This window comes from Ornithorhynchus anatinus, chromosome 5 (assembly GCF_004115215.2).
Source record: "Ornithorhynchus anatinus isolate Pmale09 chromosome 5, mOrnAna1.pri.v4, whole genome shotgun sequence".
In the NCBI taxonomy this organism is placed as follows: Eukaryota; Metazoa; Chordata; class Mammalia; order Monotremata; family Ornithorhynchidae; genus Ornithorhynchus; species Ornithorhynchus anatinus.
In genome coordinates, this window is record NC_041732.1 from 96,060,635 (window position 1) to 96,088,167 (window position 27,533).

General features: G+C 42.5%; 1 protein-coding gene across 9 annotated transcripts in view; it reads right to left on the reverse strand.

Moving 5' to 3' along the window:
- PTPRM (protein tyrosine phosphatase receptor type M) overlaps positions 1 to 27,533 on the reverse strand; it is an 838,914-nt gene that overhangs the window by 245,379 nt on the left and 566,002 nt on the right. For all 9 annotated transcript variants that reach the window (XM_029065462.2, XM_029065460.2, XM_029065457.2 and 6 more), the window contains one exon: positions 23,675 to 23,807. In XM_029065462.2, coding sequence (XP_028921295.1) covers positions 23,675 to 23,807 — 133 coding nt within the window. The remainder of the gene's footprint in view (positions 1 to 23,674; positions 23,808 to 27,533) is intronic.

Genomic DNA, 27,533 nt, shown 5'->3' on the forward strand with positions numbered 1-27,533 from the left:
CAAGACGAAAGGCCAACTCCCCATTTCCCACACAAAGTGACAAGGTATAAAAGGACACAATTAAAGGAGCAGGAAATCAGTCTCCCACAGAGGCCGACTGACCACCGAGGCCAATTTACTATGGTCCTGTGGAAGGAAAATCCAATGGCACTGTAGACAACCTGGTAAACAACTCAAATAATAATTAATAATTACGGTATTTATTAAGCGCTTACTCTGTGCCAAGCACTGTTCTAGATACTGGAGTAGATAAAACTACTCACTCTAAACTAAACTTCTCACTCTAGGCTTCAAGGCTCTCCATCACCTTGCCCCCTCCTACTTCTCTTCCCTTCTCTTTCTACCGTCCATCCGGCACGCTCCGCTCCTCTGCCGCCCACCTCCTCACCATCCCCCGTTCTTGCCTATCCAGCCGTCGACCCCTGGGCCACATCCTCCCGCTGTCTTGGAATGCCCTCCCTCCTCACCGCCACCAAACTAATTCTCTTCCCCTCTTCAAAACCCTACTTAAAGCTCACCTCATCCAAGAAGCCTTCCCAGACTGAGCTCCCCCTTTTCCCTCTGCTCTCTCTGCTCCTCCTCTACTCCCCCTTCACCTCCCCTCAGCTAAGCCCTCTTTTCTCCCCCTTTCCCTCTGCTCCTCCCCCTCTCCCTTCCCCTCCCCTCAGCACTATGCTCGTCTGCTCAACTGTATATATTTTCATTACCCTATTTATTTTGTTAATGAGATGTACATCGCCTTGATTCTATTATTTTCTTAATGAAATGTACATCACCTTGATTCTATTTATTTGCTATTCTTTTAATGAGATGTTTACCCCCTTGATTCTATTTATTGCTATTGTTTTTGTCTGTCTGTCTCTCCTGATTGGACTGTAAGCCCGTCAAAGGGCAGGGACTGTCTCTATCTGTTACCGATTTGTACATTCCAAGCTCTTAGTACAGTGCTCTGCACATAGTAAGTGCTCAATAAATACTACTGAATGAATGAATGAATGAGTAAATAAAAGGTAATCAGGTTGTCCCAGGTGGGGCTCAAAGTCCTAATCCCCATTTTACAGATGAGGTAACTGAGGCACAGAGAAGTTAAACGACTTGCCCAAAGTCACAGCCACAAGTGGCAGAGCCGGGATTAGAAACCATATCATTCATTCATTCAACTGTATTTATTGAGTGCTTACTGTGTGCAGAGCACTGTACTCAGTGCTTGGAAAGTACAATTTGGCAACAGACAGTGACAATCCCTACCCAACAACGGGCTCACAATCTAGAAGGGGGAGACAGACAACAAAACAAGACAAGTAGACAGGCATCATTACCATCAAAATAGATAAATGCAAATCATTAATAAAATGAATAGAGCAATAAACATGTAGAAATATATACAAGTGCTGTGGGGAGGGGAAGGGGGTAGAGCAGAAGGAGGGAGTAGGGGCAATGGGGAGGGGAGGAGGAGGATCAGAGGGAAAGGGAGAGCTCAGTCTGGGAAGGCCTCCTGAAAGAGATGAGCTCTTAATAGGGCTTTGAAGAGGGGAAGAGCGTTAGTTTGGCGGATGTGAGAAGGGACGGCATTCCAGATCAGAGGTAGGACATGGGCCAGGGGCCGACGGTGGGACAGGCAAGAATGAGGCACAGTGAGGAGGTCAGTGGCAGAGGAGTGGAGTGTGTGGGGTGGGCTTTAGATGGAGAGAAGGGAGGGGCGGTAGGAGGGGTCAAGGTGATGGAGAACTTTGAAGCCAAGAGTGAGGAGTTTTTGCTTCAAGCGAAGGTTGATAGGCAACCACCGGAGGTTTTTGAGGAGGGGAGTGACATGCCCAGACAGTTTCTGCAGAATGTTAATCCGGGCAGCAGAGTGATGTATAGAATGAAGAGGGGAGAAACAGGAGGATGGGAGATGAGAAAGGAGGCTGATGCAGTAGTCCAGTCGGGAAATTATGAGAGATTGTTCCAGCAAGGTAGCAGTTTGGGTGGAGAGGAAAGGGAGGATCTTGGTGATACTGTGAAGGTGAGACCAGCAGGTTTTGGTGACAGATTGGATGTGTGGGGTGAATGAGGGAGCAGAGTCAAGGATGACACAGAGGTTGTGGGCTTGTGAGACGGGAAGGATGGTAGTGCCATCCACAGTGACAGAAAAATTGGGAAGAGGAAAGGGTTTGGGAGGGAAGATAAGGAGCTCAATCTTAGACATGTTGAGTTTGAGTGGCAAGTGGACATCCAGGTGATGTCCTGAAGGAAGGAGGAGATACGAGCCTGGAGGGAGGGAGAGAGGACGGGGGATGTAGATTTGGGGGTCATCTGCATAGAAATGATAGTTGAAGCCGTAGGAGTGAATGAGTTTACCAAGGGAGTGAATATAGGTGGAGACCAGAAAGGGACCAAGAACTGACCCTTGAGGAAACCCTATAGTTAAGGGATGGGAGGGGGAGGAGGAGACTGCGAAGGAGACCAAGAGAGAACCACCACAGCCAGTGTCAAAGGCAGCTGAGAGATCGAGGAGGAATAGGATAGAGTAGGAGCCAGATTTGGCAAGAAGGAGGTCATTGCTGACCTTTGAGAGGGCAGTTTCGGTGGAGTGGAGGGGACGGAAGGCAGATTAGAGGGGATCCAGGAGAGAGTTGGAGTTGAGGAATTTGAGGCAGCGAGTGTAGACGACTCACTCTAAGAGATTGGAAATGAAGGGTAGGAGGGAGTTAGGGCAAAAACTGGACAGGGCAGTGGGGTCAAGAAAGGGTTTTTCTAGGATGGGGGAGACGTGGCATGTTCCTCTGACTCCCAAACCTGTGCTCTTTCCACTAAACAACAGTGCTTCTCTGTTGTAGTCTCCCAAGTGCTTATTCATTCATTCATTCATTCATTCATTTATTCAATAGCATTTATTGAGAGCTTACTATGTGCAGAGCACTGTACTAAGCACTTGGAATGTACAAATCAGTAACAGATAGAGACAGTCCCTGCCCTTTGAGGGGCTTACAGTCTAATCGGGGGAGACAGACAGACAAAAACAATAGCAATAACAATAATAACTGCTTAGTACAGTGCTCTGCACAGAGTTAATGCTGAATAAATACTACTGATTGATTTATTTCATGCAAAAAAGCATTCCATAAATTGATTCCCAAACCTCAAAATTGGGGGACATGATGCTTGAATTTTACTGGGGAGCAAAAACCAAGAAAATCTTTCAAAATTAAGCAAATTACCTGGACAGGAAGGAGAAAAAACATCATTCTCAAACACAAATGGAGAACTACACATGACTCCAGTCATGACTTTCATGACTACACATGAAAAGCCATCCAACTACCCCCAGAAAACAGTACCAGACAGCTTCAGTGAAAACACCACAACAAAAACTCATCTGAAAATTTACCACAAGATATTATGAGAGCAAGGACTGTAACTGAAAGTAATTTGGGAACCAGCAAAACAATCAATCAAATACGGATCCCTTCCTCTTTCCTTACAGAAGCCAAGGAGAGAATGTTAAAAATTAAGGTTTTGCATTTAGCACAGTTTTTTTCATTTTTTAACAGTATTTGTTAAGTGCTTACAATGTGCTGGGCTTACTAAGCACCAGGGTAGATACAGGCTCATCAGTTGGGAAATAGTCCTAGTCTCACATGAGGCTCACGGTCTTAATCTCCATTTTATAGCTGAGGTAACTGAGGCAAAGAGAAGCTAAGTGATTTGCCCAAGGTCACAAAGCACACAAGTGGAGGTGCTGGGATTAGAGCCTAAGTCCTTCTGACTCCTAGGTCTGTGCTCTATTGACTAGGCTATGCTGCTTCTCTTCCCTTTAGACTGTGAGCTTGTTGTGGGCAGAGACAGTCTCTCTTTATTGCTGTACTGTACTTTTCCAAGCACCCAGTACAGTGCTCTGCACACAGTAAGTGCTCAATAAATATGATTGAATGAATGAATGGCCTAAATTGGCCTAAGTAGTCCAGAAAAACTGAGGGTTATTTAAAATGAGTGTGGTACCCAGAGAGGCACTGGCAGGTGATATCTTTCATGTCCCTTTTATATTCCAATCCATCATTTGAAACTTTTGCCTGCTTATGTGATTTTATTTGTGTTTATTCAATCTGGATGAAGTCTCAAACCCTTTGAGGGCAAGGTCCATATGTTCTTCTTTTGTAACTTTCCTGAGCCCTGAACTGTGGTCTGACAACATTCTTTCTGATAATAACTGTGGTATTTTTTAAATGCTTACTATGTGCCAGGCACTGTACTAAGTGTTGGAGTGGATAAAAGCAAATCAGGTTGGACAGAGTCCCTGTCCCACATGGGGCACACAGAATTAATCCCCCTTTTACAGATGAGGGAACAGAGGCACAGAGAACTTAAGTGACTTGCTCAAGATCATATAGCAGACAAGCAGCAGAGCCAAGATTTCTGACTCCCAGGCCCATGCTTTGACCACTAGGCCATGTCTGTGAAAGCAGACTAGCTAGTCTGAAGTAGCTAAACATATGATTCATATTAGAGCATCCCGCTATGGTGGGAATAGAACTGGTAGGTGAGAGATGGCACTGGTCAAGTCCCTAGCACTGTAATCACCTTCTTCTCTTATGTTGTCAGGCCCAAAGATTTCCTGCCTGGACTGGTGCATATTCACTTGCTTGTTGTGTGATCTTGAGCAAGTCACAACTTCTCTGGGGCTCAGTTTCCTCCACTGTAAAATGGGGATGAAATACCTGTTATCCTTCCTCCTCAGACTGTGAGCACTAGGTGGGACATGGACTGTGACTGATTTGATTGTAATGGATCTATCTATCCCAGTTCTTAGAGCAGTAATTGGCACTTAGTAAGCACTGAACAAATACCAAAATTATTATTAATCATCTTTTACAACATCTCTCACCATCATTAGTGTAATTATGAATGGTTCCATGCAGCCTGGTGGAAGCGCTTCCTGTGAAGTGATTTCCACTTCTGGAGATTCACCTGCCAGGTAAGTAACCCTTCCCTGCCTCTTCTCTCCCCTTACTCCCTCCCTATTTGTATAACTACTGTGCTTGTGGCTATTCTTCTCCCCACACCCCCAAGGTTGGTTTCCTGCATCCCTCTCCATCCCATGCTCCCTGGACTGGCCCAGCCCTCAGAAATGGTTCCAGCTTATTTATTTTAAAAACAAACCAAAAAAAGTAACTTAGTGGTCACCATCATTGCTCATTGCTCTTTCCTGGTCTGTGGTCCTTTTTTCTTTTTCTGGTCAAAGAAACGGGGACAGTCAAGGGGAAGAGCAGGGCAGGATGTGGGAAAGGCAGAGGGCAACAGGTGGTTTAGTGGACAGAACATGGGCCTGGGAGTGAAAGGTCCTGGGTTGTAATACAGGCTCTGCCACTTACCTGCTGTGTGACATCGGGCAAATCACTTCACTTCTCTGGCCTCAGTTACCTCATCGGTATAATGGGGATTAAGAGTGTGAGTCCCCTGGGGGACGGGCTGTTATGGGCTCATTGTTGTATTGCACTCTCCCAAGGGCTTAGTACAGTACTCTGCACATGGTAAATGCTTAATAAATATGACTGAATGAATGAACTTGATTAAGCTGTATCTACCTCAGTCCTTAGAACAGGGCTTGACACATAGTAAGCATTTAACAAGAACTGTTATTATTACGTTATTCATAATAATAATGATCAGAGGAAGCTTGGGGTCAGGGAGGGGAGGCTGCTTCTGGTCCACGGTCTAGCCCATCCCCTCAGCTTTTTCCACTGCTGCAAGCAGAGAAACGGGGAGGTAGCAGCTGCTATGTTGTTCAGCAGGGGAGGGAGGGCTGCATCAGCTACAAAAGGTTGAGGTCAACCACAGGAGAGTGCATTGACAGGGGAGGGAAAGGTGAGTTCAAGGTGTGGGGAGAAGATGCATTGGAGCCACACTTTGGCATCGACAAGAGAAGAGAGGCGGGCTGAGGTAAAGAGGGGTTACTTACACTAGGAAGCACCTGGGCACAGCAGGCTTTGCCAGACTGCATTACAAATGAGGCAGCAAGGCTGGATAACGTCATGAACTTACAGGGGGCTCATTCTTGATGCCTCCAAAGCAGAATAAAAATTGCATCCACAATCTGCTGATTTTGTGAAAAAAAAAAAGAATGTCCTGATGATGAATGAGATAACTAGGAGTCTTGCTCTGATTTCCAGCCCTGTGGCCAAATCACTGAAGACAAGAGTACAAATTCTGGATCCACTACGGGCCTCATTTTTCCACCCCTGACCTTCCGATGTGCATAATCTCCAGTGGTTGCCTATCCAGCTCTGTATCAAACAAAACCTCCTCACCATTGGCTTTAAAGCACTCCATCAACTTACCCCCTCCTACCTCACCTTGCTTCACTCCTTCTACAACCCAGACTGCATATTTCGCTCCTCTAGAGCTAACCTTCTCACTGTTGGAGCCTCCATCTCTCCTGTCTCACCACTGACCTCTAGCCCACATCCTGCCTCTGGCCTGGAACATGCTCCCTCCTCAGATCTGACAATTACTCTACCCCTTCAAAGCCTTACTGAAGGCCCATGTCCTCCAAGAGGTCTTCCCAGACTAGGCCCCACTTTTCCTCATATTCCACTTCCACTTCCACTTCCTTCTGCATCACCCTGACTTGCTCCCTTTGCTCTTCCTCCCCCTCCCAGTCCCACAGTACTTATGTACTGTCTCCCCCATCTCTAGACTCTGAGCTCATTTGGGGCAAGAAATGTTACTGTTTATTGTTGTATTGTACTTTCCCAATGGCTTAGTGCAGTACTCTGAATGAATGATTGAATGAATAAATATTTTCCCACCTAATTGCTGGCCTTTTAGGATGCTTGTATGGTACTCTTTATAAAATGATTAGACTTTAAGGTCCTTGTGGGGAGGGAATGTGTCTGTTTATTGTTATACTGTACTCTCCCAAGTGTTAGTACAGTGCTCTGCTCACAGTAAGCACTCAGTTAATTCGATTTACTGAGAACTCTCCAATCAATCAATCAACCAATCGTATTTATTGAATGCTTTCTGTGCTCAGAGCACTGTATTAAAAGCTTGGGAGAGACCAAAATAACAGATTTGGTAGATATGTTCCTTAACCATAATAATCTTACAGTCTAGAGGGCGGCACAGACATTAATACAAATAAATTATGGATATGTACGTAAGTGCTGTGGGGCTGAGGAAGGGGTGAATAAAGGGTGTAAAAGTGCAAGGACTACTGACTGTTGGAGTTCAAAGGGTTTTAATAACTTTTTCCATTGAACCCGGGTTTGGCGGTGATGTTTAGTAATACCTAAAAGGGATAGTGAGGAATTGAAAGTGTGGTTACCTTGTTATGGGAAGGTAGCCCATGGATTCTGATTTCTGCAAATTAGTGAGCCAGTAAAAATATAAAAATCAAGAGCACAACATTAGCAAACACAGCCTGTTCATTTATTTTGATAAGTTTGATTTGACTTGTTTATAATGGCACTTCCCAGCACATTCTGTTAGAGTAATTAAGTCTGAGTAATAAGACACCTCACTATAATTCTTTGCTCCGATCAAGCTGTACCAAGCATGGTAGAGTCTGACAGGCAAGTGGAGTCAGAATTAACTTGCTTCCTTGCTGTGGAAAAAAAAAGTTGTCCTTCCTGAGGAATGGATTTTAAAAACATTTAAGAGAAGTCTTGTATAAATAATGCAGTGCAACGTTTACGACAATGTGCATGAATTCATCTTTAAAACTAGGGCAAATATCATAAGGTAATGTCAACGGCAACGGCGAACACACACATGCCAATGTCAGTGTTATTCAATACTTGTCAGGTGACAAAAACACAGCTAGGATTTGGGGCCTGAAAACCTGATAACTGCATCAAATGCAAAGTGCAAATCCCTTTAAAGGCTTAACCATCCCACTTTACCCCAGTGAAAGGGAAATCCAAATATTTAGCCCATTGCTACTACCATATTCCATTTCACTGGAGACAGGAGACTTATCAAATTATCTGTACATGACTTTTCACGCTTCAGAAACAGATGTTCGTCCTCTCTTTCTAAGGCAAAGGTGAGCAAGCATATGGTGTGAGCTCCCGTCATACTCTCTGAGGGGCCAACCTCACCTGGAAAGCCATTTTCTTCCTCCAGATACCAGATCCCCATGTCTGAGCTACAGCTGCTTCTCTGATGAACAGCAGTCAGATTGGACTTTCATTGGCCCCTCAGAGTCAGGGCAGCGTTAGAAGCGTAGACAAGTCTCTTGTGCCCTATGCTTATCAGCTGAGCTAGCCGCAAACATTCTGCTCCTAAACTCACACACGGCATCCCTATCAAAATCACCGGTCTGGGTGTTCAGGTCCTAGGGATTCTGCTGGGCTGGGAGTAGTGATCCTTGTTACTGAGGTCCAAAAGCAAGCAGACCTGAGAGTGATCTCATTCAGAGACACTGCCCTTGCCAGTTGTCATCACTACTGTCATGTTATATGGTGCCCAAATAAAAGAGAGTAAATGTTTGCACTGATTTGGTGTCCATGGCTTTGAGGTGAATTCCAAGCTGTCCTGGGCAAGTGGACAAGAGACAACTGGGCAATATGGGCTTGCTTGCTTGTTTTTTGTGCCAATTTCTACTGCTGCTGCTGGAACTTTCTGGGTCTGGACGATGGCCAACCCATCGCACCCACTGGATACAAAGTGCCACTTCCTGATTCACGGGTAACCAGCATCCACAGCACCTAAATCTTTCCACGGCTTTAAAATTAGCTTATGGGGAGAAAGAGTTAGAGATGGGAAATGGGCCCAGGGAAGAAAGAAGACAAGGAGGAGAAGAAGAGGATGATGATGGTGAGGAAGAAGGAGAGAAGATCTATCCCATTTCTCCCATATTTTCCATGTTCTCTTCTCAACTTTCAATCCATCTGGAAGGGAAGAATGGGACTGAAGCCAAGTGGCAACTCTCATTTTCCCCAGCCACTGGGTAGGCTTACTTTTGGCCCATAGCCTGGAGACTGGGCCAGAGCCCATGAGACTGGGTCCCAGAATGTGGCTACTTGACCACTGTGTAGTGGTCCAAGCCTGGAAACAGCACAACAACAACACAACAATCCATACAAGGGACCACCTCCTGTGTGACCAATGTGGCCGGCACTGGGCTGTGGATCCCACATTGGCATTTTCAGCCATGTACTCATAAGTGAACTTCATGATGAGCATTGTCTTTTTCAAATCTGAAGGACAAGTATATATCTACACATCTGGAAAACTCCATATTCAACTACTTACAACTGCCTTTTCTCTTGGAAGTGTACAAACAATTTGGAATAAGAGCGGCTCCAAGAGCTGGATCCGGGCTAAAAAGCAACCTTAAAGGCATATCGTCATACTCAAATTCAGAACCCTGATAGCTTCAGATCTGAGAACTTCGGAAGCTTCACAACAAATTGCAATGTGTGGCACACAGTAAATGCTTAACAAATACCATTATTATCAGTACTATTATTATTATTATTCCAACAATTCACCAGCTGTAAATTGTTTGTTTTTCTAGCTTATGGGCCCTCCCTATATAAATCACAGAGACGGAAATCACAGAAATCACAGAGACGGAAAAATTGAGATTAACAAATTCAGACACCCATTGTTAATGCAAGTAATTGATCAAGTTGGTATTTGTAAATCTGTTACAAGACTATGAGCCCGAATCATATGGAGAAAATGTGCCTGTTGTGGGCAGTGAACTTTGTATACCAACTCTGGTATTCTCCCAGGTGCTTAGTACAGTGTTGTGCACAATAGATAGATACCCATAGATAGGTTCAGTAGATACCACTGATTGAATGATTAATGCTCATTCAATTGCCAGCTTCTATCTCCAAAAACAAACGTGCTGGATTTTCCTATGAAGTTACCATGAATTTCAGCTTTGCCTAAAGTTTGGAAAACCCTTTTGGCTCTTCCGGGAAGAGAGTTAGCTCACTGATGGCCAGACTTCTATCTTTTACTTCTATTACACTTTCCCAAGTGCTTAAAACAGTGCTCTGCACACAGCAGGTGTTCAATAAATGCTATTACTACTAGTATGATTACTACCAACTGCCAACTAGCACAGAAATCTGAGAGTGGATCGAAAAGGCTTCGGAATAAGGTGGGGTATCAAGGTCCCATCTTCTCCTCCCCACCCCCCAGAGAGACACCCTAAATTGAAGAGAGGTCAGGGTACCTCTACAAAATGGTGTCCACAAGGGCTCTCCCTGCTAAGGCTTTGAGTTTGGGAGCTTAGAGGGCAGGGAAGCTGGTGAGGGAACATCATTTTCAGATCAAAACTAAGAGGTTTTGCATGAGGGAGCCACTGCCAGAGCAAAATACAAGCTGTTTCAACTCCAGTTCACTGGGCCTCCTCGCTACAGTGGTGTCTGCAGGCATTTTCTGCAGCCCTAATTTCACAGAATGAGGACAAGGAGATTTCCAAGTCCCACAGGAAGCAGCTTCCAGGGATCACCAACCATGAATGCTAATGATGCTTACACAAGGCACCAAACTGTGCACTTTGTGGGACTTCTATTTTTCAAAAGGAGTTTCTTGAGAAACTTTCTTTGTGTCTAGGAATCTTAACATCCCCGGGAGAAAAGGAAGAGAAATATCTTCCAGGTGCCCCATCCTCTCTCCTGGTCAAGCATGTGACATTGGGATCGTGGTGGCCGGCCAGGGTGGATGACGTGACTATGACCGGGTCTATGAACCTTCAGTGTAATTCAGAGTCGCCACCTCAGCCTGTAAATGTGCCGAGGGAGATGCGGGCTGGGCTGAGTGTGAGATTTTGGGCTGGGTTCTTTGCTTAATTCAGGCAATATCACAGTCATTTTAGTCTATAGCCTGCTTCACCACCTGTGGTTTCCTCATCTGCAAGATGGGTATTAAATACTTGCTATGTCACTAAAAGACCTTTCCTGATTAAACCCTCTTTCCCCTATCAACCTTCCCCTCTTTGTTGCCTTTTGCACTTGGCTATGTGCCCTTTAAGTTCTTTGATTCTCACCCCAGTCCCACAGCACTTATGTAAATATTCTTCTACTCTATTTCCCCTATCTGTAATTTATTTTAATATCTGCCTCCCCCTGTAGACTGTAAACTCCTTGTGGGAAGGGATTTTGCCTACCAACTCTATTATACTGCACTTTTCCAGGAGGTTAGTACAGTGCTCTGCACACAGTATGTGCTCAATAAATACCACTGATTGACTGATTACTTAGTCTGTCAGCCCCCAGTGGGACAGGGGTTGTGCCCAACCTGATTATAATAATGATAATAATAATTACGGTATTTGTTAAGTGCTTATTCATTCATTCATTCATTCAATAGTATTTATTGAGCGCTTACTATGTGCAGAGCACTGTACTAAGTGCTTGGAATGTACAAATCGGTAACAGATAGAGACAGTCCCTGCCCTTTGATGGGCTTACAGTCTAACTGGGGGAGATGGACAGACAAGAACAATAGCAATAAGAGAATCAAGGCAATAAATAGAGCCAAGCACTGTTCTAAGCATTAGGGTAAATACAAGGTAATTAGGTTGTCCCATGTGGGGCTCACACTTTTAATACCCACTTTACAGATGAGGTAACAGGCACAGAGTAGTTAAGTGACTTCCCCAAGGTCAAACAGCAGACAAGTGGCAGAGGTGGAATTAGAACTCTGACACCCAAGCCCGTGCTCTTTCCACTAAGCCATGCTGCTTCTCTTTTATCTACTCAGTGCCTGGCCCTTAATAGGTGTTCAATGAATGCACATTTATTATTATTCATCCCTCTCCCAAATAATGTGTCTGTGGTTTTCTATGAAAAGATCAGAAGTCTGGCTGATGTCAAGGAGCAAGGTATAGTATGTCTGGTTGGTTCTAAGTTCTAGAGGAGGAAGTGGGTTCTCAGGATCATTTCCTTGCTTTCTTTCATTCTAAGTGCTTAGTACAGGGCTCTGCACCCAATTAGCGCTCATCTTAGGAGTCAGAGGTTGTGGGTTGTAATCCCAGCTCCGCCACTTGTCGGCTGTGTGACTTTGGGCCAATCACTTACTGTGCCTCGGTGACCTCATGTGTAAAACGGGGATTAAGACCGTGAGTCCCACATGGGACAACCTGATGACCTTGGATCTACTCCAGCACTTAGAACAGTGATTGGCATATAGTAATCACTTAAGAAATACTAACATTATTATTATTATTATTAACATTCACCCATTATGATGTTCAACATAATGTTATTTGTTAGACATTTACTATGTGCCAGGCATTGTCCTAAGCACTGAGGTGGATACAAGGAAATCAGGTTGGATACAGTCCCTATACCAGGTGGGGCTCACAGTCTTATTCCCTATTTGACAGATGAGGTCACTGAGGCCCAGAGAAGCTAAGTGATTTACCCAAGGTTACACAATGGACAGGTGGCAGAACTGGGATTAGATCCATGACCTTCCCCCAGACTCATTTCCTCGATGCTTTAATGAATACCACTGATTGACTGACTTGGCCGGACCTACATCTCTTATAATATGATTCACATCTTTATCATTCAAGTTCTCATCTTCCATTCTTCTAGTTTGACATCACCTTTCTTAAATGATTCCAGTTTATAGGAACTAGAGAAACCCTTAAATTTGGAAACACCTGTGGAATTGGAAAAAAAAAAGAAAAATGACTACAGAAGAGAAGCCCTGAGCAAATACTGAATTACTCCACATTTCAATAAACCACTCTCTGCCAACAGCATTTACATTGCCCTCTGTTTACACTTCACCAAAGGAATATATTCTGCTATGGTGTGAATATTGGAGGTGAGAGAGGCAAAGAAAAGCAGCATGGCCTAGTGGATAGAGCCCGGGACTAGAAGTCAGAAGGACCTGGGTTCTAAGCCTCGATCTCCCACTTATCTGTGTGACCGTGGTGTGACTTCACTGTTCCTCAGTTCCCTCACCTGTAAATTGGCGATTAAGCCTATAAACCCCATGTGGGATAGGGACTATGTCCAACGTGATTTGCTTCTAACCACCCCAGAACTTAGTACAGTGCCTGGCACATAGTATGGGCATTAGAAATACCACAGTTATTATTATTATTATTATTATGAGGGAACAGTTCATCTTCCCTGTTTTATGAAGTAGGCTGAAGTCCAATATAGAGCTCGGGCCTCTATTTCAAGCCCAACAGAAAAGAAAGCCCACAAGAAATCAAACGGCCATGGTGAGAGCTAGGGGAGCCATTTGTCTATGATCTATGGGTTTCTCTGCTTCATTAACTAAGCCTGAATGACATGGCAGACCACCACATTGCTTTGTTCTGACCACAGCCTCTGGGGAACTGTCCATCAAGAAAACACCTCGTGAAGAACTGTCGATGTCAGTGTTGGCGACCATCCTGAAAAAACCAGTCTCATAAATGATTGTGGTCAGAGGCAGAGTCTGTCAATTAGTGTCTCTCTTCTCTCGAATAAAATGTTAAAAAAAAAAAGGTCCAGGGCAGTAGCTAAAATGAATAGGAATTAAGACATTTAACTTTTACTGTATAAGCTAGGGCACTCAAACAGATGTTACCAAATGGGTTTATCGTTAGGCTAAACAATTCACCACCTGCTTGGAAGGAAGGCACAATGAAAATGGAATTCTGAGGTAAGTGGAAAATGAGGCGTACATCTTTGACAAAGGTCATTATCACCACTATTAAATGGAGTGCTCAATTCAAACAATCTGGAAGAATTACTGGTCAATTCAAGGGAAAATGAATGAACGAATCAATCTGAAGTACTTATTAAGTGCTTACTGTTTGCAGAGCATCATACTAAACCCTTGGGGAGAGTTCAGTACAATAGACATAGCAGATGTAATCCCTGCCCACAGGAAACTTATAGTTTAGAGGGATAAATGACATGCCCAGATACCCAGAAGTCCCTGTGATAACCTTTCAACAGAACAAGGTACAAATCAGCAACTATTCTGAGCAGAGAGCTCACTGGCTGGGTGTATTCATTCATTCAATAGTATTTAGTGAGCGCTTACTATGCGCAGAGCACTGTTCTAAGCGCTTGGGATGAACAAGTCGGCAACAGATAGAGACGGTCCCTGCTGTTTGACGGGCTTACGGTCTAATCGGGGGAGATGGACAGACAAGAACAATGGCAATAAATAGAGTCAAGGGGAAGAACATCTCGTAAAAACAATGGCAACTAAATAGAATCAAGGCAATGTACAATTCATTAACAAAATAAATAGGGTAATGGAAATATATACAGTTGAGCGGACGAGTACAGTGCTGTGGGGATGGGAAGGGAGAGGTGGAGGAGCAGAGGGAAAAGGGGAAAAAGAGGGTTTAGCTGCGGAGAGGTGAAGGGGGGGTGGCAGAGGGAGTAGAGGGAGAAGAGGAGCTCAGTCTGGGAAGGCCTCTTGGAGGAGGTGTGTTTTAAGTAGGGTTTTGAAGAGGGGAAGAGAATCAGTTTGGCGGAGGTGAGGAGGGAGGGCATTCCAGGACCCCGGGAGGACGTGGCCCAGGGATCGACAGCGGGATAGGCGAGACCGAGGGACGGTGAGGAGGTGGGCGGCGGAGGAGCGGAGCATGCGGGGTGGGTGGTAGAAAGAGAGAAGGGAGGAGAGGTAGGAAGGGGCAAGGTGACGTAGAGCCTTGAAGCCTGGAGTGAGGAGTTTTTGTTTGGAGCGGAGGTTGATAGGCAACCACTGGAGTTGTTTAAGAAGGGGAGTGACATGCCCAGATCGTTTCTGCAGGAAGATGAGCCGGGCAGCGGAGTGAAGAATAGACCGGAGCGGGGCGAGAGAGGAGGAGGGGAGGTCAGAGAGAAGGCTGACACAGTAGTCTAGCCGGGATGTAACGAGAGCCCGTAGCAGTAAGGTAGCCGTTTGGGTGGAGAGGAAAGGGCGGATCTTGGCGATATTGTAGAGGTGAAACCGGCAGGTCTTGGTAACGGATAGGATGTGTGGGGTGAACGAGAGAGACGGGTCAAGGATGACACCGAGATTGCAGGCCTGAGTCAGGTGCACAGCAAGAAAAGGGCTACCTTAGGAAGGGTCAATAATTGTCCATAATGTTTCACACTGTCCATCGTCTTAGTGTAAATTTGCTCTTCAGTGACTTTTCTAGATGAAATATGCCAAATGATGCCCACACTTTTCTACATTGCCATAATGTTGCCCTCCATGTAAACTGCCATTAATTAGAACAATTTCCAAAAAGAAGCCAATAGCATGCTTCCTTTTATTCTTGACTAGTCTTTAAGCTGCTTATCTCTGCCGTTTTCTTATCATACCTGGTGAGAATACACTTTAAGAATTAGCACCAAATGTCCAGTTCACTTGAAGGGAAGGGTGATTTTCACATCTATTTCATTCATTCATTCATTCAATCAATCAATCAATCATATTTTTTGAGCGTTTACTCTGTGCACAGCACTGTACTAAGTGCTTGGAATGTACAATTCGGCAACAGATAGAGACAACTTCTGCCCAAACAATGGGCTCACAGTCTAAAAGGGAGAGACACAACAAAAAAAACAACAGGTAGTCAGGCATCAGTGCCATCAAAATAAATTTGATCTTCCTCTGTGTAATTTCTTTTATGGTCTGTCTCCATCTCAGGTAATAAACTTCTTGAAGACAGTGATCCTATCTACCAATTCTAGTGTACTATTCCAAGTGCATAGTACAGTGCGCACTGCACACAGTAAGTGCTCAATGAATATTACTGATCCAAATAGTTGAATTTCAAGCAACTGATGGTTTAAATGCATAAATCACATATTTTCAGCTACTTTATTGATTATCCAACCATCAATCAAACCAAACAAGTAAAACACCAGCAAGGAATCTGTCCAACAATCATATCTGCCACCTTTTCCTCTAAGAGGCAGGGGGGAGTGAGATAATACTTGTCATGCTTGGAGTTTCCAGGAACTAAAGAAAAGCACCATACACTCAGAATCCACCTCCACTCTCAATGAGTGAAAGCCAGCTCTGCTGGATGGAATGAGTTCTGAGGGGCCTCCTTATATGTGTCCCCCTCCACTGCCCCCAGTATCCCTTGAACCCACATCAAAGCACAGCATCCCTGAAGAATGAGTGAGAATTTTTTTTTGGAGGGATGCGGGGGCAGAGTAAACAAAAAAGCAAGTGAGTCTGTGAGCTCTTCATATCTGGATAAAAACAGTCATAAAATTTATATACGACTTCTCTTCCTGTTAGAGTGCTGCTATCTTAAGATGGTTCTCATTTGTAAAAAGTGAGAGCTAATAACCATATGGCACGCTTCACAGATTTGTGATTTATCCTTGTGTGCAGCTACTTTAATTTTCTGTTTCATTCTAATTAATGGATATGTGAATCAAAATTACAAATCTTTACTTGCCCTTGCTTGCCTATACGATTCTAGCCAAATTCCTTTTAGACAGATTAATGAAGAATAAAATCAATAAGTCAATCAACCAACAGTATTAATTGAGCACTAACTATGCGCAGACTACTATACTAAATGGTTGGGAGAGTACAAGAAAAGGAGTAGACCTGATCCCTGCCATTAAGGTGCTTAGAACTTAGTTTACAATCTTACAGGGAGGAGGAAGTCACAAAGAATTAAGATCTGTGCATAAGTGGAATGGGTGGCGGTGGGGTGCTTAAGTGATATGGAATTGTTTAAGTGGAATTTGGTGGGTAGGAGGAGCATTAGAAGATGAGAGATAAATCAAAGAAGGCCTTCTGGAGGAGATGTGACTTTAGAAGATGGAGAGAGTGGTCAGCTCCTGGATGTAAAGGGGTAGGGAATCCCAGACAGAAAGAAGGGTGAGAGCAAGAGGTCTGTGGTGGGAGAGATGAAAATGAGACATAGTGAGTAGTGAATGTGTGAACAGGAGTGTAGTGGAAGACGGGAGAGGAGTGAGGATACAAAATGGGGAGAGAGTTGAGTGAGTGCCTGAAGGCCAGGGGTCAGGAATTATTGTCTGAGGTGGAAAGGAATGGGTAACCACTGGAGTTAATGAGGAGTGAGGAGGTCTGTGTAGAGTAACGTTTTACAAAAATAATCCCGGCAGCATAATGATTAATGGTCTGGAGCGGGTAGTGAATAAAGCAGGGAGCTGATATAGTAAAGTTGAGATATGACAAGTCCCTGAACCAGCCCGGGGACATTTTGGATGCAGATGAAAGGACAGATTCTGGAAATACCGTGAAGGAAGAACAACCGATAGGAACTGGAGACAGGCTGCATATGGCAGCTCAAGGTGAAGGAGGAGTCCTAGTTAATACCAAGGTTAAGGGCTTCAGAGACTGGGAGGATGGGCATGTTGTCAACTGGGATGGGAAACTTATGTGGAAGACAGAATTTGAGAGGGAAGATGATGAGTTCAATTTTGGAGATACTGAACCTGAGGTAGAGGCAGGACATCTATATAGAGATGTCCTAGAGGAAGGAGGAGATGCAAGATTGCATAAGAGACACAGATATGGGAGTTATCAGTGAAGATCTCATAACTGAAGCCAGGAGGAAAACCCATTAAAACTGCAAGAGACCACCATTTTGTGCCCACAGTGTAAAAGAAGTGAAGCTTTAGCATCAGGCTGATTAATCTTACTTGGGTTCCTGAAGAGGCAATCTCCATCGCTGTAGACTCATTATGGGCAAGGAATGTGTCTGTTCACTGCAACACTGTACTTTCCCAAATGCTTAGTACAGTGCTCTGCTCAATAAATATGACTAAATGACTATGCTTTCTGTGAAATGAGGGTGAAGGGATTATTGCATATGGGTGTGGCTGAGAAGGGGAATGTGTACCTGACAATCACTTATGTTCTGTACTGTTGCTTGATTAGTGACTGTATTTAAGTGCTTACTATGTTCCAGGCACTGTACTGAGCATTGATTGTATTTGCTACCCACAGTGCCTGGTACTATTTTTGTTAGTCCATGGTACATATATGACAACTCATTTCCAGAGAGCTAAGAATTTGAGTTGAGATGAGGCTGTTTTGGCTTTGAATTAGGCATGGTACTATCAACTAAAAACAAGGAAATATATCTTCATAGGCATTTCCACAGTTTCGCTTATTTTGCTGAATATTAAATGAATACATCGGAAACATTAATCCTAATTAAAAAGAGGTTTCTCAACTTAGTCGCCGAGAACACAGATGTTTAGTAGAAACAGAATTATGCTGCAAATACACTGTTTTTATCACTCTCCCAGGAAATGTATAACTCTCATTAGAAGATGATGTGAAGGGGGCTTTCCTTTCTCCTTCCACCAGCCAAGAAAACAAGAGTTGCAAGTAAACTTGCCTCTAGCAACATGCTGCAGGCAACTCTTTGAAAACTGGGCTTTCATCAATTTTTCTCTCTTATCTTCTTTGTTTCAAGATGCCTTTGGAAATATTTCCCAGTTTTTAGTCTCATTTCTTCTGCTACTAACAGTATTGTTTAAACACAAGAGGACTGATATTCAATATTTAATCCACGTGGTGCATTTGCAAAAAGCCCACCTGTTCAATTGGGCTGAAAAGGAAAGTCAGCTCTACGGAGCTCTTAAACTATTAAAACGGTCCCATTAACTCCACAGGATTGCAACGTCTTTGTGTTCCATATGTACGTGCATGTGCCCAGAGAAGGTAGAGTGAGCCTCATTTTCTCCCTTTTCCCCAGAAATAGTTTAGTCTTCGTTAATATTTCAAGCCCCTAGAATCCCTGTTCACTTCCATATTTTGGCTCTAACAGGAATGAATATTAATGCAATTAGTACAAATGTTTTCAGCCTTCTCAGAAATGTACAGCAATTTGAGAAACAACAATAAATATAATTAATCAGTATAAAACTGCTGGTGCTTGAACACCAAATTCTGTCAAACAGGCCATTGAGATAAATTATTCTGTATGAAAACTGGTGAACACTCAGTATTTTCATTTACAAGAATATATTTATTTACCAGTAATAGAATATGATCACATCCCTAGCTTCCTAGCTTTAGATATTTTTAGTAGTAGTCATAATAGTATTTATTAAGTGCTCACTATGTGCAAATCACTGAACTAAGTGCTGGGAAAGAATACAAAGCTAATATAGAGGCACAGTGTACCTGGAAACTGGCCCCCTAGAGGCTCACAATCTAACAAGACATTTTGTTTGCAATGATTTTAAAAATTCATGTGATTATTCACAATGGAATAAATGATGGCTATAAATGGGAAATATTTACTCAAGATCATCCTAACTAGGGATTTCTGAAAGGGAAAATCAATCAATCAATCAATCAATCAATCAATCAATCAATCAATCAAAGGTATTTACTGTATGCAAAACAATGTAATAGGCACTTGGGAGAGTATAATACGACAGAGTCGGTAGACAGAACCTCTGCTCTCAAGGAGCTCACAGTCTACTGGGAAATGTAGATTATTTGGAGGGAAAGAAAGGTAAAAACTAGATTGACTTGGGAAAATCTTCCCAAAATGAGCATCACGGACACCTCATATATTAGCAGGCTTCACCAAATATCAACATTAGAAAACCCGGTGATGTTGGCTACAGTTCGCTACTGAACAGGCTTAAGTGACCGATGATATGCTTAACCAGTAAAGAAAAAACACCTGACACTTTTACTCCTTAGCTAGGTTGAACCCTGAGATTCCTTTGGAAACTTTTGGTGACTCTCATATAATGAGCGCGCAATAAATACGACGGGTTGAATGAATGATTGACATATTAATAGCTGCAGTTCACCAAACAGCAGCACTGTTTGGTGAACTGCAGCTATTAATATGTCAATCATATTATGGTCATATTATACTATGGATGAGCTCGTTGTGGGTAGGGAATGTGTCTGTTTGTTGTTGTACTCTACTCTCCGAGTGCTCAGTAGTCCTTTGCACACAGTAATACTCAATAACTACAATTGAATGAATGAACAATATGATTTTCCACCTGCATGCCATCTAAAATCACAGCTGAAGAATGTTTAGTGGAAGCGAATTCTGAAGCAGTAATTTCAGGGCACATCATACTTGTAAACCAATTTTAATCTGGAACTCATATTTCAAGATTCAGATGTATCAAAACTGAATCAAAATGTACCCTGTTTTGGACAGTCCCCTCAAAATGACTAACATGGTAAATAATCATCCATCTAAAACCAATTTAACTTACTGGTATTTATTTTCAAGGTATACACCAAGGCCAAAAGTTACCTTAGGCAATTCTCTTCAAATGCATAATTTATAACATCACCTAGGTATCTATGGAGAACTAGGCAGAATAATGAATTATTATGCCAGCAGTTGCTCTGAAGACTAGTTTACTTTGGCACAGGTCATAAGAGCAATTGGATTAGTGGTTTTTATCAACTCCTTCATAGATAGCATTCAAGATCACACAAAAAAAACTTTCCATGAATTGCCACACTTCATTGTGATTCCCTCTAAAAAGAATCTTAGGATTCACACTGATTCAAGCTAAAAATCTGCCCTTCTTATTTAAGACAAAATTACTGTCATTGAGATTCCATCTAAGTGACACTGAAAGATGGTCTCTTCGACACTTTTCCTCCAAAGTATCCTGTCTTTGGGCCTTGTTTATAAAAAGCCCTAGTAAAAAGTAGGGCCAAGGTTCTTAATGCTAGTAAAGAGGGCAGAAGAAAGCGTGGAATGGGGGAAAGATGAGGAAGAAAGGAAGTGAAAATGGGCAGAAGTTCAGGATATTGAGAGTGAGGGAAAAGAAGTGGAGTCGGCAGGCAAGAGAGATCAAGAGAAGCAACTTTTCAGTGTGTGGGGGGACAAAGAAGGGGAAAGAAGTTTCAATTAATCAATCGTATCTATTGAGCACTTACTGTATGCAGAGCACTGTACTAAGCACTTGGGAGAGTACAATATAAAAGAGTTGGTAGATATGTTCCCTGCCCATAAGGAGCTTACATTTAGAGGAGGATACTGACATTATATAAACAAATTATGGATGCATGTATAAGTGCTGTGGGACTGAGGGTGGATCAGTAAAGGGGGGAAATCCATGTGCAAGGATGATGAAGGCAGGAAGAGAAGACAGAATGGGGGCTTAGTTGGGGAAGTCTTCTTGGAGGAGATTTGTTTTTAATAAGAAGAATGGGAGAGATTTGGTAAGTTTTTTTCAAATGTCTATGAGCACCTAGCATTTGGGAAATGCTAAGGTAAAAACTGTGAAGCTACAAATTAAAGAGGGCAGGGAATTTGTCTACTAACTCTGTCATACTGTACTCTCCCAAGCACTTAGTACAGTGTTCTGCATGCAGTATGCACTTAATAAATGTAACTCACTGACTGATTAAAGCACAAATAACTAAAATGAAGTGAGCCCCTAAAGAAGGAGAAAATGAGCCAAGAAGAGTCACCTGATGATATTCTTATCAGATTCTTCTGGGAAAAACCCAGTCTACAGAACCAGTTCAGTGCCTCAGAAAATTACAGGATAGGTTTTTCTCTCCCTTCGATACCATCAGTAGATCTGGCCTCTGGAAATTATTAAGCAAATTTAACTACCCTCAAAAAGTTTATCAAGATCATGAGACTTACTTTAATCTCACTTGCTTTGCCCACATACTTGGGTCTGTACCCTTTGAGCACTTGATATTCACCCCACCTTAAGCCCTCTGAGGAGTAAGGTATGCAGCAATAATTTAAGATGATAATATATTCTAGGCTATAAGCACCTTGTGGGCAGCAAACGTGTTTAGAGACTGCTATATTATACTGTTACACTCTCCCAAGTACAGGGTTTTTCACATAGTAAGTGTTCAATAAATACCACCAAATGATTGATCAGATGGCTGTGTCAGACGCAAATCCCATTGCCAATGGATTAAAAAAAGAGATTTGTAGTGTGACCATGGCTTATTCTAGGCAGCCATGATGGAGGATGCCACAAGAAAGAGACCTAGATGCAAGCATTGGAATATCGTTTCCTGACTAAGCTCTCCTTTCCTTTTCTCTGTTAACTGTTAACATTAATCATAAAACAACAAGAGAGAACCTTTTTGTGTGTACAGTGTCTCTAGGACTGTGTGTCCACCATTGGTTTTCTCAGTTACACAGATGCTCAAAGGTGAATTTCCCCATGCGTCATGTTTTCTTCGAATGTGAAGGACAACTATACATATTCTCATCCAATTAATTTATCCTACAGCAAGATATACAAAATCAACCTATGCCTCATCCTCCTTCAAACCATCCCTAGTTTTCTTCTTCCATAACCAAGACCCAACTGTGCTTCCCAGATTCCAGCAACAACAGGTAAATGCAGCTAATCTCCAGGCTGGACAGGGCACTTGAAAACTCCAACTCCCATCACACTAAAATCTACCACCCTGACGAGAACAGGCAGCAGACAAGAGCTCAGAAATGACTAGCCAAGAATTGCCAAGGGATGGGAAAACAGGCCAGCACATGTGGCATGGAGGGATGGAAGCGGAATCCAATTTAAGCTAGACTTCTAGAGTAATAACGCATGTGGCTTTTTGTAATCCATACAACAAGTACACTGGGCCACTGTCTATCCTTTCCATGATGTGGAAACTCCCTTGCACATTTTTTCTACTGCTTTACAACATAAAGGTAAAAATGCTTGCTTTGGTGAAGTGCTTTTCCCACCCGGGAGCCACTCCATCGCAATGGACATGGAAAAATAACAAAATGAATAAGAGCCACATTATTTGGCACTTTACCAACTGGAGAGCCCTAGTAACCGGCACTTTTGACATTATCCAGTTGGTCTCTGGTGAGCGTGAATGTCTCTGACAGCAGGAAGGGCTTCCAATGATCAGAATGTGTTTGAGTCCTCCAGTGCCAGGAAGGGAACTGGCTGATAAAACCAGGTTGTATACATCATCCCTGAAATTTTCTCCATAAACTCTTTTCCTGCGGACCCCTAGCTGGGCTGACTTGCACAGAGGCAATGCATTGAAGGGCACTGAGTGGCACACTACTCTCCTTCTAATAATGGCTCTGGATTTGGTGAGGGGGCCAATGGAGGGGTGGATTTTCAGGGGCTGTACCCTCCCACCAAATGGGATTTGGTCTAATAGGTTTTCTTAGGGACTATCCTTAATCTCGTGCTCTTCTCAGTCCTCTGTTAGCAGGAATTTTGGACTAACTGGGGCCCCTGTGTTGGATAACAAAGCTTATACTGCATTGAAAATACTGGGGAATGTATGCAGTCAGGGTCAGTGATTTTTAAGGAACACAATTTCTGAGGCTCTAAAGCAAAGATTATATTTTTAAAAAGAAGTGAGAAAAAAACCACAAAAAACCCTCCACACTCTTTTCCTATCACTAACGCACCGCAACCAATGTTTTGGTTGAGTGGGTGACATCTTGGATTCTTTAGGGATTTAAAGTCCAATATTCAGCTAAGCCACTGAATTAAGTGGGGAATTGCACTTCCCCAAGATACATACAAGTTCTTGGGCTACTTTGGCCTGAAATGCCATACTAATCCATTCAAAACGAGAACCAAAGTCAGAAACATTCAGAAAATCAGTTATAGGAAGGAGGATGCAGAAACCACAGTCCTATACAATCACAAGGAACAAGATACTGATTTTCTTAGCTCAGTGGTAAAGACCAAACTAGTGTCTGAAAGCTTTGCCCCAGACTAGGCTGTGAGGATACACCTGTTGGAGACACAACTGGGTCCACAGTTTGCATCTGTCAGCCACTCACCGTTTCTTCATCACCAACACAACTCCCAAAAATATAATGACGAACAGCAGGATGCCTGCAATGACGCCAGCGATTTTAACCGTGTGGTCGGTTTGTTTCTCTGGTTCTGGATCTGGCTTTGGAGTGGCAGCTCCTGGAGAAGCAGGGAGTTGAAAAAACAGAGAGAAAAATTAAAGACGTTATTTAAAAATGCAAAAATGTCTGTTGCATTTAACACAGACATAAGACTTATCAGAGCCAGCAGACAGCAGTGCTTTTTTTCATTTTAAATAGCTTTCAGATGCACTGAAAGGAGTGTAATTGCTCATATTGTTTTTCAATACTTTGCTAAACCATACGTTGCATAGGACACTCTAGCTCGACCCTTTTATAAGAGACTCTTCTCATATTCATTTTTCTATGTTTTTATTATCCCTGTTGGCTCCTTGTTCTCCCTGCCTTTAAAAACTTTCTAACAACAATAACTATCCTAAGCTTTTATCCAAATTTGATTTGCTGGAACATTTTTTCCTCAATTATTTTTTATAAATGAAGCAGTAATTCCATAACATATTAGCTCAAACACCTGGAAAGGGGAGATAAGCTCATTTACCATGCATTTTACCAGCAATTGTTTTTTAACACAATAGACTTTTTTTTTTGCCTTTAGAAATCTAAATCTAGGTCACATCTGGTCGGCAAAAGATTCTTCTAAGCAATTTATTCACAAAGTGGGAAGCAGCTGATGATCACACTACTGGCATCCACATTTAATATCTGTTTAAATGAGATAACCAGTGCCTTAAAGCAGCTACTGTCTTAGCTTTTCCAGCAACCCCGTTTCTGAAACACCGTTTGTACTGTTTACTGTATAATGTGATGGAACGTCAAATCCATGTCTGATGAAATATCCATTTCCTCTACTAAATGAGTTCAGGATGAAAAATGTTAGGAACGCAATGTTCAATTCACTAAACTGAATGCATTTTTTTTTGAGGATTTCCACTTTTTTTAATCAAAATGTGACAGCATACATCATCTGAGGCCCCATGACACCTTTTCAAGACAGACAGATCATTCTAAAAATGGGTATTTATTTCTGAATGTCCTTACAGGGCTCTTGTTTTTTTCCATCATCGTTAATATTAAAGATAGAATTAAATGGATTACATTCCAAGCGGTTAGTACAGTGCTCTGCACATAGTGAGCGCTCAATAAATACTACTGAATGAATGAATATCAGTCCCTTCCCCATCTCTGCACTTCACCTCCTCTGTTTTCCCCTTCTTCAAAAATCTGTTATAATCTCCCTGTCCCCTTAAAAAGTAATTGGAGAAAATTAGTTGGAACTTCCTGTTCTCCCAGAAATGATGCATTTGAACATTTAAATGTCTGAGAGTTCTTTCTTCTATTAGAAAATGTACAAAATTAATTTAAAAACAGCTATTTAGAATGGTACTTATGTGCCTACATAAAGAACCTGTCACTGCACTGAAGCCTCTGGTGTTTCCAGTAGAACTGATATCATCAAGGACAGAACAGGTGAGATGAATTTAAGCTCAATATGGGGAGGGAACTTGCCTACCCACTCTGTTACACTGTACTCGCCCAAGCACTTAGTACAGTGCTCTGCACACGGTAAGTGCTCAATAAATATGATTGACTGAATGATTGAACATTTAGTTTAGGATGGAATAGCCTTGCTCTTTCTGACTTCAATTTGAAATGTCCAGTCCAAGCAAACAGGAAAAATGCTAATACTGTGAGGAAATCTCCATTTTTCCATAATTTTTAGCCTCCTGGAATAAACTATATCATTTTTTTTCATTCTCGACCAAGTCTTCACACTACTTCAGGATCAACTTGCATAACAAACATTTATTCTCTCTCAGTAACATAGTGGAAGAAAGTATTGTTGAGCCCAGTTAAATGAGGGGCTTTTTAAAAGTGCAAAATGCTGAGATTGAAGACACTAATGCAAAATAAAAATAGTATAGCATAGTAATGGAAACTCTAGCTTGCACCAGGCATACTCTTCTTTCTCTTCTAAAGTGATCACATTTGTTTCTTAACTTTATCAGAAAAAAACAGTTAATTCCCATACTTTCCTTTTGCCAGAAAAACACAATACCTATTGCTTTCTCACTCTAATGCAGTAAGGATAATTCAAGTATAATCATTCTTCAGCATCTGCTTTACACTTATTTCCCAATCAATTAATTATATTTTTGAACCTATCAACTTTGTTGTGCTGAACTCACCCAAGTGCTTAGTACAGTGCTCTGCACAGAATAAGCCCTCAAATACCAATGATTGATTGATTGCTTAGTGTGTGCACATCACTGTATTAAGAGCTTGGGGGAGCACAATATATCAAGAGTTGGTATATGTAATCCTTGCCTATGTGGAGCTCATAGCCTAGAAGCAGAGACAGATGTTAATCAATCAAGCAATTGTATTTATTGAGCACACGATATATGCAGAGCACTAAGCATATATTTTTCCTTGAGAAAGTTCAATTAAAAAAGAGATGACAGACATGTTCCCTGCCACCAAGGAGCTAAGTCTAGAGGGGGAGACAGACATTAAAACAAATTACAGCTGGATACATATCATGGTCATAGGTTCTAATCCTCCATCTGCCACGTCTGCTGTGTGACCTTTGGCAAGTCACTTCACTTCTCTGTGCCTCAGTTACCGTATCTGTAAAATGGGGACTAAGACTGTGAGCCCTTTATGGGACAGAGACCGTGTCCAACCGGATTTGCTTGTTTCCATCCCAGCGCTTAGTACAGTGCTTGGCACAGAGTAAGTGCTTAACAAACAGCAAAATTATTATTATTATTGTTACTGAAGGTGAGGAATGTAGTTGTCTGTCAAGTATGAAGGAAGAAGGAACTCCAGGCTATAGGAAGGACAGGGGTAAGTGTTAGCAGAGAAACACAAGAGATCTAGGTAGAGTGAGTAGGTTGGCATAAGAAAACTCAAGTGATCCAGGGCTGGGTTAATAATGATAATAATAATAACAAAATAATAGTATTTGTTAAGCATTTATCAAGCACTGCTCTAAGCATTGGAAAATATTTAAGATAATCAGGTGAGACATAATCCCTTTCCCACAGAGGGCTCTCAGTCTAAGTAGGAAGGAGACAGGGAATGAATCCCCACTTGACAGATGAGGTAGCTGACACACAGAGAAGTTAAAGCAGCAAGGCCTAGAGGATGGAGCACAGGCTTGGGAGTCAGAAGGACCTGAGTTCTAATCCCAGCTCTGCCACTTGTTTGCTGTATGATCTTGGGCAAGTCACTTCACTTCTCTGTGCTTCAGTTACCTCATTTGTAAAATCAGGTTTAAGACTGTGAGCCCCATATGAGAAAGGACCTGTATCCAACCCAATTTGCCTGTATCTGCCCCGATACATAGTATAGTGCCTGATACTTAGTAAGTGCTTAACAAGTACCACAATTATTATTGTTATTATTAAGTGACTTTCCCAAGATCATACAGCAGGTATGTGGGGGAGCGGGGAATAGAACCCAGGTCCTCTTTCCACTAGGCCATGCTGCTGGAGTTTCATTTATTAAAATAAATTCCAGATATACACATAAGTGCCGTTGGACTGAGAGTGGGGTAGATGTCCCACTGGAGGTTCAAGAAAATGATGTTACACTCTGAGTGACCGGGCTGCCTTGTATGTTGGGCTGCAGGTGACATGATGGATCAATAAAATTTGAGTTCTAAATGCCTGGCACTGTTTTTCAGTGGTGTACCACTCCAAATGTTTAACACTTATACAGTGATGTGAGGAGGGCCTGCAAGATTATGGGATTTCACCAGAGTTTAGGGATTGCTTAAAACATCCAAGTTGTTGTCTGCTCT